Genomic DNA, 13507 nt, shown 5'->3' with positions numbered 1-13507 from the left:
TAAAATCACACACGTGGCGTCCCTATATATTAGGGAGTTACAAAATGAAGGGCTAGATTTTCTCTAAGTATGATCGGCATGATGATCACAGTACGAGAAGCTGGCCTATAAATACCCCTGAGGACAATTAGATATGGGTAACTCTTTGAAGAAAAACCATTATATTAACAACTCTATAAGAAATTCCTATCATGCTTCCTCTTCTTCAAGAGGAACGAGAGGAATAAAGAGTTTCAGTCTATTGTATACCAATTTATATTATTATTGTAATGCCCTAATGCTAAGGCACGCTACAATAATTTTTCAATTACAGTGTTATTTTTGCTAACCAAAGAATTTTCTCAAAATTCGTGTCAAATTAAAACTTTTATATTATATATTAAACTTTATAATCTTTACATAAATACATACAAAGTCGGGATCCTGTTTTTAAACTTTTTACAACATATTTCAAAATACAAATGGCAGATCGCACAGCGACTACAAATACCAAACCCAAATGTCTCGAGACTGAACACTCCACGTCTTTCCGCCATGACATGTACAATCTCATCCTAACTCAAGCTCACTCGTGTTCTGCTTTCGTCTTTCCTTTACCTACACATGGAAGCAAAACTGTAAGATGACAGACTTAGTAAGAAAAGCATATAACATATCATATAATACAAACTTGTATCTAGGCGCCATACACCTATTTACAAGGCTTAACAGAGGAGTAAAAATGTTCCATACTAGGGTACAACCACTATACAACATACACCACATATCGTATTACGAGTGTTTGTAGCATTTTCTTCGTACCCTTAGTACCACTGAGTGATATACCACAAACACCTTGTACTTTCCCGTACTTAAGCTAGTATCACCGTAATGTGCTCCTTAACAATATACACTATACCAATGCACTCTGTTCCATAACCGTACAAGTGTTGGTAGTGCAACAAATATATAAGCATGCATATACACTTAACATATAAATACATTTGCATATCTATATTCCACATTATACATAGTTGTTACTTTCTTTCCAGATTCAAGTGAGTTAGCCAAATGGAACGGAAAATCACGTGCTGGATGGATGCCCTAATCAGATATTAAAACTGGGTAAATCACATGTCTAAAACCCTAATCCGGGATACTCGAACCTACAACTCAAGGTTCTATTATAATCACTAGGGACTACACTATGTTAGGAAATAGGGATACACCCAACTAAGGCTCTAAAATGGGCAAGAATTGAGAAAATGAGTAGTTCGGGGAATTTGCCAAAACCGGTTAACCGGTTTTACAGGTCCTGGCCAGTCGATTAACCGGTTTGCACTGGTTTCCCCAAACAACGTCCAACTTGCTCAAAACTTATCCAATTGCCACAAACTTTCCAGAGTACCTAAACAGGGCATACACAACATATTCCAACCATTAAAACTCAAAAAAACTCACTGAATCAAAACATGCCATTGAATACCTAAGTTTGAGTTTCAAAGATCAAACTTGTATAATTCCATCACCATACATCTAAACTAGCATCTAGAGCTTAAAATCAACATAAATAAAGCTCACAATTCGAACCAAACACAAATCAAACGCTTATAGCACCTATAACTCAAAATCACAAATTCAAACCAACAACAAAGCTTGAAAAACTAAGAACAATTGATCTAGGGATTACCTCAACTTGAATTCCCCTTGAATTCCTTGCTGAAAACACTAATGATCAGCCGCAAACCCTCTTGCTTTTGGCTGGTTCGAAGAGAGAGAGAGAAGGGAAAGAGAGGTTGCTCTATTTTCGGTCTTTTGTTGATTTTTCTCTAAATGAAAAAGGATTGTCTAATTAATCCTTGCTTAAAATAAATAAGCTAGGTGTCAACACCTAAGGCAGCCACCAAATCACTCCCTTGGTTAATTAATAAATTGCCCTTCTTCTTATAACTTAGGCATTTTCAAGACTAGGGGTAAAATGGTTAAAATCCATAACCCTGCTCAAACTTGTTATTCTATTTTCCCCAACATACATCCCACTAAGAAATAAGGTTCTAGACCTACCCCTGTGATCAAACTAGCCATCCATCGCATTTTCCATTGTCGCCGAGCAAAAATTGTAAAAATTGCATAATTCGCATATAATTCAAATAATACTACTAGAGTTTAATAAAATATCCAAAATTGAAAAATTATAACTCTAATGCCCATTTCTAACAATGGGTCCCACAATTAATTTAAATCCATAATTTATTATAAAAATAATAATAATTAGTGCTAATTGGCTTTACTAATCCATATTACAAAAGCGATCATTACAATTATCCCCCCGTTAAGAGGATTTCGTCCTCAAAATCTATCCTGAACAACTCTGGATATTGAGTCCTCTTGTCAGACTCTAACTCCCAAGTGGCTTCCTCCACCTTTCTGTTCCTCTAGAGCACTTTGACAAAAGCGATGGTCTTGTTTTGAAGATCTTTCTCCTTCCTATCAAGAATCTGAACTGGTTGTTCTTAGTAGGATAAGTCTGACTGTAGTTCAAGGGCTTCATAACTCAAGACATGAGTCGGGTCTGAAACATATTTCCTCAACATTGAAATATGGAATACATTATGAACAGCTGATAACACTAGTGGTAAGGCTAGCTGAGACGCTACCTGCCCGACCTTCTCGGGTATCTAAAATGGCCCAATTAACCTAAGGCTTAACTTACCCCTCTTCCCGAAGCGTCTAATACCCTTTACAGGTGAAACCCACAGAAAAACATGTTCCCTAGCCTGAAATATAACATCTCTACGCTTCGGATTAGCATAACTTTTTTGCCTACTTTCGGAAGCAAGCATCCAAGCCTCGATCTTGTCTATAGCTTCATTGGTCCTCTGAACTAATTTTGGACATAAGTACTTCCTTTCTCTAGTTTTGTCCCAATGCATAGGGGAGCGACACTTCCTAGCATATAAAATCTCATAGGGAGCCATCCCTATTGTACTTTGGTAACTATTGTTGTAGGAGAATTCTATTAAAGGCAAGTACTTACTCCATGAACCATTAAAGTCCATGACACAGGGTTGCAGTAAATCTTCCAGGATCTGAATTGTCAGTCTGAGGGTGGAAAGTTGTGCCAAACATTAGCTTTGTACCCATAGCCCTCTAAAGACTCACCCAAAACTTTGATGTAAACTTTGGATCTCTGTTTGGAACAATAGACTTAGGAGCTCCATGGAGACAAACTATCTCATTTACATACTGTAATGACTGCATTTGTAATATTGATTAGTAAAAGAAATTAGCATTAATTATTAGTATTTTTTATAATTATTTATGGATTCAATAATTTGTGGGCCCCATTGTTAGAAATGGGCATTAGAGTTATAATTTCTCAATTCCAAAGATTTCATTAAACTCTAGGAGTATTATTTGAATTATATGTAATTATGTTATTTTTACAATTTTTGCTCAGCGACAACGGAAAATGCGATGGATGACTAGTTTGATCACAAGGGTAAGTCCAAAACCTTATTTCTTCATGGAATGTATGTTGGATGAAATAGAACACCGAGTTTTAGTGGGGTTATGGTTTTTGACCATTTTACCCGTACACTTTATTTTTGCCTAAGTTAAGCATCAAGGGATATTTTTGTAATTTCAAAGGTGGAGCTTAGGTGGTTGTTGTAGGAAGAGTCAGCTGGCCACTTAAATGTTATTCAACATTTTGTTTATTCAAATGAGAAAAAAATCAAGAAAAATCAAGAAAAGTAAAAAAATTGAAGAACTCTCTCCCTCTTTTCCTTCTCTTTCTTTGAACCAGCCAAAGACGAGGAGAATTGTTGCTAATTCTTGGTGTTTTCAGCAAGGAATTTAGAAAGAATCAAGCTAAGGTAACCCTAGAACCATGGTTTTGTACTTTTGAAGCTTTAAAGTTTGGTTTGAGTATGTGATTTTTGGCAATTTGACAAGTTTTGAGCAAGATTTGGGGTTTTGGGGGGAGACTGGTATAAACTGGTTAACCGGTTCACCAGTACCTAAAACTGGTTAACTGGTTTTTGTAGGTTCCCCGAACAACCCATTTTCTCAATTCAGGTCCATTTCAGTGCCTTAGTTGGGTGTTTCCCTATTTCCTAAGATAGTCCAATCCCTAGTGAACATAACAGAGCCTTGAGTTTCCCAAATTAGGGTTTTTGGACATGTGATTTACTTGGTCTTAATATGTGATTAGGGCATCCATCCAGCATGAGACTTTCTGTTCAAGTCAGCCAACTCACTTGAATCTGGAAAGGACGTAAGAACTGTGTATAAGGTGCAATATGATTATGTGAGTGTATCTATATGTCAAGTGTATATGCATGGTTATATGTTTGTAACACTACCAACACTTGTACGGTTATGGTACACAGTGCATTGGTATAGTGTATATTGTTAAGGAGTACATTACGGTGATACCAGCACAAGCACGGGAAAGTACAAGGTGTGTGTGCTATATCAGTCAGTGGTACTCAGGGTACGAAACAAACCCTACCAACACTCGTACAGTGAGGTACGTAGTGTATGTTGTATAGTGGATGCACCCTAGTATGGAACATTCTTACTCATCTGTTAAGCCTTGTAAATAGGTGCATTGGCGCATAGATACAAGTTGGTATTATATGATATGTTATATGCTTTTCTTACTGAGTTTGTCATCTTACAGTTCTGCTTCCATGTGTAGGTAAAGGAAAGACGAAAGCAGAACACGAGTGAGCCTGAGGTGGGATGAGATTGTACAGGTCATGGCGGCACGACCTGGAGTGTTCGGTCTCGGGACATCTGGGGTTGTTATTTTGTAGTCGCTGTGCGACCTGGGTATTGTATTTTGAATATTCTGTATAAAAGATTAAAATAGGATTCAGGTACTTGTAAATGATTTTGTAAGATTATAAAGTTTAATATTTAATATAAAAGTTTTAATTTGACATGATTTTCGAGAAAGTTCTTTGATTAGCAAAGATAGCATGGTAATTGAAAAATCACTGTAGCGTGCCTTAGCATTAGGGCGTTACACATATAGTTCAGTGTACTGGTCCACTATATAAGTAACTTTCACTGGCAAAAAATGAGCTGATTTTGTGAATCTTTCCACTATGACCCATACTGAATCATACATTCCTTTGGCTTTTAGGAAAACTAGTTACGAAATCCATTGCAATATCCTCCCACTTCCACTCAAGAAGGGCTAATGGTTGTAATAATCCTGCTGGCCTTTGATGCGCAGCTATGATTTGCTGGCAGGTTAAGCACTTGGACACGTAATCTACAACATCTCTTTTTATCCTATACCACCAGAAGTAGAGTTTTAAATCCTGATACATTTTGGTGGTTCCCGGATGTAGTGAATAAGGTGTGCTATGAGCTTCATCAAGAATTTCTTTCTTGAGTTCATTAACATTAGGAACACAAACTCGAGCTTTATACTGTAACATTTCATTATTCAAGATTGAAAAGTCTTTAGGCCGACAATCCATTACCTCATCTCAAATCCTGACTAGCTCGGGATCTTCTAACTGTGCCTTTTTGATTCTCTCAAGCAAATCAGACTAGAGTGTCAAGTTATGCAACTTTCCAACTACAAACTCAATTCCCACATTTACCATTTTGAAGGCCAATTTAGGGGCTATCATAACAGTAGTGAAAACCTCCCCGGGACCTCTCCTACTCAGTGCATTTGCCACAACATTGGCTTTCCCGAGGTGATAAAAAAATCTCACAGTCGTAGTCTTGAACCAATTCCAGCCACCTTCTCTGCCTCATATTAAGATCTTTCTGGGTGAAAAAGTATTTGAGACTCTTATGATAAGTATAAATCTTGCAATGTTCGCCATAAAGATAGTGTCGCCATATTTTTAGAGCAATTAGGATAGCAACAAGCTCTAACATCATGCGTTGGGTAGCGTTGCTCATAATTTGACGAGAGGCATAAGCTGTAACTTTGTCAGTTTGCATCAGAACACATCCCAGATCCTATCTGGATGCATCACAGTCAACAACAAACTTTTCTCGATCTGATGGCAAAGCTAACACCAGAGTTGTTATCAAACGTTGCTTAAACTTCTAAAAACTTGCTTCACATTTGTCCGACCACATGAATCGCTGATTTTTCTTACTTAACTTGGTTAGTGGCATAAAGATCTTAGAGAATCCTTCGACTAAACGTCGATAATACCCTGCTAAACCAAGAAAACTTCAAACTTCTATCACAGATTTTGGCCTTGGCCAAATCTTCACTAATTCAATCTTACTCGGGTTAACCATAATTCCATCTTTTCCGATAATATGCCCCAGAAAAGAGACCTCTGACAACCAAAATTTACACTTTTTGAACTTTGCATACAACTTATGATCCCGTAGTTGCTGCAATACCATTCGAAGATGATGCTCATGCTGCTCTTCTGACTGAGAGTATACGAGGATGTCGTCAAAAACCACTATGACGCTATTATCGAGGAAATCCTTGAAGACTCTATTCATGAGATCCATAAAGGCGGCAGAAATTTTTTTCAATCTGAATGACATTACCAGAAACTCGTAATGCCCATATCTGGTTCGAAACGCAGTCTTCGGTATATCCTCTTCCCATATTATGAGATGATGATAACTGGATCGCAAGTCAATCTTTGAAAATACTATCTTCCCTGAACCTGATTGGACAAATCATCAATTCTGGGTGATACTCTAGGTCGGGTAAACCCTATATCAAGCATCCTCTCAAGCTGTAACTTTAGCTCCTTAAGTTCTACTGGAGCCATCCTATACGGAGCTTTTGAAACAGGTTTGGCTCTAGGTGCCAAATCAATCACAAAGTCTATTTCTCGTTGTGGCTGTAATTCTGACAACTCCTCGAGAAATACGTCGAGAAAATCTTTAACATCCCTGACTACCTCACGCCCAAATGTTTCGGGTTTGCTAGAGTCAATCACAACTACTAAAAATCCTACACATCCAATGTGTAGTAGATCCCTAGCTCTTAACACTAAAATAACTGGGATTCGAGACCCTTGAACCGATCCAACATAGACAAATGGATCTTCACCCACTGGCTGAAACGTCACCATTTTCCGCTTACAGTCTATACGAGTCGAATACTTGGACAGAAAATCCATCACAAGTATAATGTCAAACCCTGTAAATTTCAGCTCTATAAGGTTAGCACTCAACTCCCTATTATTGATCCTAATAGGCATAGACCTAATGCGCCTATTGGAGATAACCAACTCCCCGCTAGGCATTAGGGTTCCAAACCCTCTTTTAATAAAATCACATGGCCTACCTAAGAGATCGATTACCCGTGTAGCCACATATGAGTATGTAGCTCCTGAATCAAATAATATAGTATAAAACGACTTGTTGATAGGAAGTTCACCTGTCCCCAAAAAGGACTAGCTGCAGCATTAGCTTGAGTGACGGTAAACACCCAACCAAGTACATGTTTTGCCTCTAGCTTATACTCTTCTTTTTTGGCCTGAGGGCAATCTTTCTTGAAATGCCCCACCATGCCGCACTAAAAGCATGTCTTCTGGTTGCATTCTTCGGGATGATGTTTCTTGCAACGTGGGCACTCAGGGTAAGAGTAACCTTGGCGTCCACCTCTACCTTGGTTCCCACGGAATCGCTTGCTCTGTCCAGAGCCACCAGATGCTGGGGTAACTTTTCTCCTCTGATTAGTGGTGGAATCACCACCATCCCTACCATAAAGAGGAGTAGGAAGAGTGGGGGTCCCAAAAACGCTCGGAGTCACACGAGGCTCCTGAAGAAACTTAACCACACCCTCTTCTCGTAGAGCCTTCTCAACCATCTTCGCATATGATGTTGCCTCATTTTTATTAATCACCGAATCATGTCTAATTTTCAAATTAAACCGGCCAGATATTTTTCTTTCTTGAATTCTGTAGGCACAATACCCGAGGCTAGCTTGGCCAGATGGTCAAAGTTTATTATATACTAAGTAACTGACATACCCTCAGTCTGCACCAACTCAGTGAATTCTTTTCGCTTAGCACTACAGACTTCTTCATTGTAATACTTGGGGTTAAATAGATCTCGAAACTCTTCCCAGGTCATTTCAGTGACGTCCTGGGTGAGGGACTTTAACTCCTACCACACGAGAGCTCTTCTTAGAACTTGAATGTGGCACAGGTCACCCGATCATTTCCAACAACCCCTATGAAATTCAAAATTCGCTCTATTACAGTGAGCCACTCCTCAGCCTTCATCATATCTAGACCTCCCAAGACCACTGGAGGTGCTTGCTTACGGAACCTCTCATATAGCGGCACCATACGGTTGTCAGCAATAGGTTGTTCTGCTAGCACCGTTGGAACTGCAATCGCCTAAGCTTGTGGTGGAGGCACTGGAGGAGGAGCTTGCTGCCTTAGTCTCAAAATTTCTCCGTCTTGTTGGCAGATATGATCTTGCATCTCTGCGAACCTGTGCTCCCAATCCGGAGGAGCTTGTGACAGGCTGACCACCTTGAATTCTGCCATGGCCTCGACCGCGACCACGGGGATTTTGGGGAATTTGATTTCCCTGAACGCCTCCGATCTCAACCCTATTACCCTGACTTCTTGTGTTTTGTTGGGCGTACATTTAATAGGACTTAGCCTGCGATCATAAAAACGTAATAGCACTCTTATGGATTTTAAGGCAACACATCTAAAACAAATAACCATAATCTAATATGCTTCCTAACATGCTTTCATAATCACATATTATACTAAGCAAGTACAGGCTTACTGAACCTTGAACCGAGCTTTCTCTTATGAAGATTGTACATGTCTTGACAAGCTTCAGTAGACAAACCTGCTGGATTTTGTGCCCTAAATAAAACCCATTTCAATATAATCATATTTACTAATTAATTAAGATCAGAAATCACTTTTATGTTGCATGGTTCACATGATTTATTTCATGATTATGTTTAATGTATAAATTTTATTAAGTCCAGAACATATATATTTGTTCATGATTATAGTTTCGTCAACACATTGGAATATAATCTTGACTGTATGTTCAAATGTTTAATTCCCATGATTTGTGAGTTCACTGGATTTAGACTGGCATGATAATCAGCAATAAGGTATACTTACACTTTCGATAAGTGTTATGTCCTTTCCAGGGCATTGGCAAACTTTACCAGTATCGGATGTATGGAGTATACAATAGAAGGGACCGATATAAATCTTAGACAATATATCATACACTTACCGTTTTATCTTTCTAAGTCAATATCAATGGTTGATCTTATGTCTATGGATCTTAATCGTGATATGGTTAGGTTGAACTTAGTTGTATTATTTATGTTCATTGAGTTGTTCGTGGAAGCTAACTTTTGGTTCTGGTGGATACTTACATCTTGGGAATATGGTAGTTCAATTGAGTGGGAGCGCTGATCATAGATATGGAATTTATAACTTCTATAAGTATTTAGAAGTGAAACGATGATTTCCTTCGAGCTTGGCTGAATAGAGATAAATGATTGAGATCTCATTTCATTAATTATGTTCTTAACTTCTAGACATAGATTTTGTTTATCTAAGGAAAAGTTTTAACTATTCCAGAAAAGATAAATGCCGATAAAAGAATTCCTTAGGATCAACAGTGAGAGGTCTCAGATATGCTTTGTTATGCATTAGACCAGACACCTGCTGTTGAGTGGGAGTAATGAGTAGGTCTCAGATTAATCCAGGAAATGAACATTGGAAGACAATCAAGTGAATCTTAAGATCAAGAAGAGGAACTATATGTTAGTCGATAAGGGTGGTATTTAATACTCTTAGACTACACCAAATCAGGTTCCTATACTTCCCTTAGTGCTAGAAAGTCTACTCATGAGATGGTGATTCCTCTGGGGGTGGAGCAGTGATTTTGGAAAAGTGTAAAAACTGATTTGGAGTCTCTAACTCTACCAGTGAGACTGAATGTTAAAGTTGCAGGAAAGATACTTGTTGATCTCGCTTTTGGCCAACGACAATGAGTCTTGATTGTAAGCGACAAGTAGTATAATGTATATGTAATATTATGAAGTAATTAATGACACAAGAATTTTATAGAGGTTCAGCCCTGAGCAGTTTGGTAATAGCCGCATCCTCTTGGTTTGTATTGACTTAAGAACAAGGAATATAATGATCCCTTTCCTTAGAGCTCTTACAATATTATCTCTGAATATGAATATAATCGAATCACTATTTATAGGGCAATAAACTTTAAGGGAAGAGTTTCCCTTCTGATTACAATTGATATAATTGGAAAGATTGCATAATAAATATAGAATACACTAATCAAGGGAATTTAGAAAGCTTGCCATATCTTTGTGATCTGATCCCAAAATTATAGGGATCCTTTCTGTGACTCACGATGCAAAAGCTGAAACTGCTAAGTGTTGGCGTTCTGTTCATATTGCTCATTACTCGGTTAAGCAAGCTTCATCCGAGGGAATATATGTGGTGCTCTATTCGGCATATCTCTTGCGAGCAGGTACATAAAGTTGATTCCACATGTCACCATCGTGTGACGACACGTCAGAGTACCGAAATTGGGATAACATTTGCCCCCCAAGTTTGTACGGGACTTCCAAAGTTGCGCGTAGACTTCATCCGAGCTGCCCTTGCATTTGAATGGGTGACACGTGTTAGGCGCGTGTGTTTGCGACTCGATGTGAGGCTGACCAGGCATCTCTTCAGTTTTCGGCCAATTAATGCTCTAACTCAATTAATGCCTCGAAACCCGGCTTTCTCTCACCACGTTTGACGGTTACACTTGGTTATATTTGATTCCCAATATTTGCTTTTGAGGGGAACTGATACGTCTATGACATTTGAAATGATTGCCTTTTTCCACTTTTCTACTTCAAGTCTGTCGTGAGACTTCTACCAAAAGCATCCGAGGAGCTTCATTTGGTCTGAACTCCGATGTTGAACAGTGAGTAAGTTTTCAATTTCTTCCTCTTTTTACTTTGCATGTTTAATTTCAGGGTTTCATACATGTGTTCTTGACTTTGCAGTAGAACATAGATAGAAAATCTAGGTTTAAAACTTCGCAATTTTCTTTTTAATAATCTCTAAAACTTCACGGTTCATGACTTTGGCCTTTGATCGCTCATTGTCCGTCTTTCACTTTGCTTATTCAAAGCTTCGTGAATTTTAGCCCTAAACCCAAAAATTTCAAACTTTTGGGTTTGACTTATTCTTGAATATTTTCATTCTTTTAATCTGTCGAGTATTCCAGGTCGGCATATTTGCCTATTTATTGTTCAATATCCCGGCCAAACACTCATCTCGTGTGTTGTCTTTTGTAGATAAACCCTGGTGAGTTTTGGGAAAGCAAACACCGAATTGACTAGGACCTGCTTCAACATCTGTGCGAGGATCACCCTTGTCTTCGTCCCACTCCATCCTCTTCAAGTGGTAGACTTTCCAATTTGAGCTTTGAAGATTAGGAGGTGAGTAGTGAACATTCTTCAACTCCAAAACCCAAAGTGCAAACTGTTGGGTTTTGTGCCCTAAATAAAACCCATTTCAATATAATCAGATTTACTAATTAATAAAGATCAAAAATCATTTTATGTTGCATGGTTCATATGATTTATTTCATGATTATAAATTCTATTAGGTCCAAAACATATGTATTTATTCATGATTATAGTGTTGTCAGCACAGTGGAATATAATCATGTTTATATGTTCAAAAGTTTAATTCCCTGATTTGTGAGTTCACTTGATTTAGACTGACATGATTATAGGTTTAGTTACACCTTGGTTAAGTTTTATGTCCTTTCCAGGGCATTGGCAAAGTTTACCAGCATCGGATGTATGAAGTATACATTGGAAGGGATCGATATTGAACTTTGATTAGATATGATAAATTTACCGTAATATCTATTCAATTCAATATCACCTAGTTGATCCTAGATCAAATGATCTTAATCCTGACATGGTTAGGTTTGAACTCAAGAGTGTTATTCATGTTCTTTGATTTGTTAGTTAAGCCTACTTTTTGGTCAAGGTGATACGTACATTTTGGGAACATGATAGTGCAATAGAGTGGGAGCGCTAATCATAGATATGGAATCTATAACTTCTATCCAAACATAGAAGTGAAACGATAATTTCCTTCGAGCCTGCTAAATAGAGATAAATGATAGAGCACTCATTTTAGTGATCATATTAATTCACTATAATATCATTTATAGGTGGCCAAGTGTTTTAAGGATAACATACATTGAAAGGGTGTAACGGTAATTTTATCCCTATGCAAAGTAGATCATCTATAGAGGATCATTCATTATTGGGATTATAACAATGGATAATTAATAGCGTATCTATATTGTGGAACATATAGAGCGTTGTATATGACACAGAGTGCAATTCCAAGTTCTATGGTGGGTGCAATGAGGAATTAGTAAGTTAGTAGATTTACTTTGTATATTCTAGGTCTGTTTATTGGAAGCTTGGTTATATAGGCCCATGGTCCCCATACTAGTTGAGACAAACTGCTTGTAAGACTCAGTTAATTTATTTTAAGTTAATCAATTATAATTCTAAAATTAGACTATGTCTAGTTTATGAATTTTTCACTATGTTATGACTTGATTGTGAAGAAATAGTGTTTTAGAATTTATTTGTTAATTAAGAAACTCTATGGAGTCTAATTAATAAATATTATAAATGACAATTTTATTTGATAGTTATTTTAATTATTAAATAAATAGTTTTGGAATTTATAGGGTTGAAGTCGCAAAAAGTGGTATCTGTGAAAAATAGATAAAATAGTTGAGAAAAATTACAATGCCCAAACTAATGTAAGGCCCACTATGTGGTCGGCCATTAGGGGTCAATTTTACTCTATTTTTATCAATTTTTTATTCCTAATAATTCAACCCTAACCCTATTGAAGATAGTATAAAAGGAAGTCTGTGGTCTCTTCATCCAAACTAATGCTTCCAAAGCTAAAAACCTAGATGAGACCTCTTCCTTCTTCTTTCTTCTTCACTTCGAAACACTAAGCCTTTCTTCACTAAAATATCATTCAGCCATTAGTGATTGAGTAAGTGCCCACACACATCAAGTTGGTCCTCAATCATAGTATCTAAGACTGTGAAGAATCCAATCAACAAGAAGGAGAGAAAGAGATCTAGGTTTAGATCTTGATAATGCTCTGCTACAGAAAGGACTCGAGGGATAGAGATCTAAACGGAAGGAGTCATTATATTCCGCTGCAATCAATGTAAGGTTTCTTAAACTTTATATGTATTTATTTTCATTGTTTTAGAAATTCATATTAGGATGTTAAACAACATACATGGTAGTAAATCTAGATCCTGGTAAAATAATTCCAACAACTGGCCTCACAGCCATGGTAATGATTTACTTTCATGAAATATGAATTAAAACGATGTTTGTGTTGATTTGGATGGTTTCATGATGGTTTATGTGCTTATATGATGAATGTATGTGATTTACGAAATTTTTCCAGGAAAATATTTTTTTTTCTTTCTAAAAATA

The 13507-nt window shown here is 37.4% G+C and overlaps 1 protein-coding gene across 1 annotated transcript in view; it reads right to left on the bottom strand.

The window, feature by feature from the left end:
* The window catches only part of LOC133036305 (uncharacterized), a 170473-nt gene extending 167516 nt beyond the window's left edge, over positions 1-2957 (bottom strand). Inside the window, exon 1 of the mRNA XM_061112860.1 lies at positions 2693-2957. Coding sequence (XP_060968843.1) covers positions 2693-2957 — 265 coding nt within the window. The remainder of the gene's footprint in view (positions 1-2692) is intronic.
* Positions 2958-13507: the final 10550 nt, after the last annotated feature.

Source organism: Cannabis sativa, chromosome 3 (genome assembly GCF_029168945.1).
Source record: "Cannabis sativa cultivar Pink pepper isolate KNU-18-1 chromosome 3, ASM2916894v1, whole genome shotgun sequence".
Classification (NCBI taxonomy): Eukaryota; Viridiplantae; Streptophyta; class Magnoliopsida; order Rosales; family Cannabaceae; genus Cannabis; species Cannabis sativa.
The sequence above is the reverse complement of the archived record's forward strand: the minus strand, read 5'-3'. Positions and strand labels throughout refer to the sequence as shown.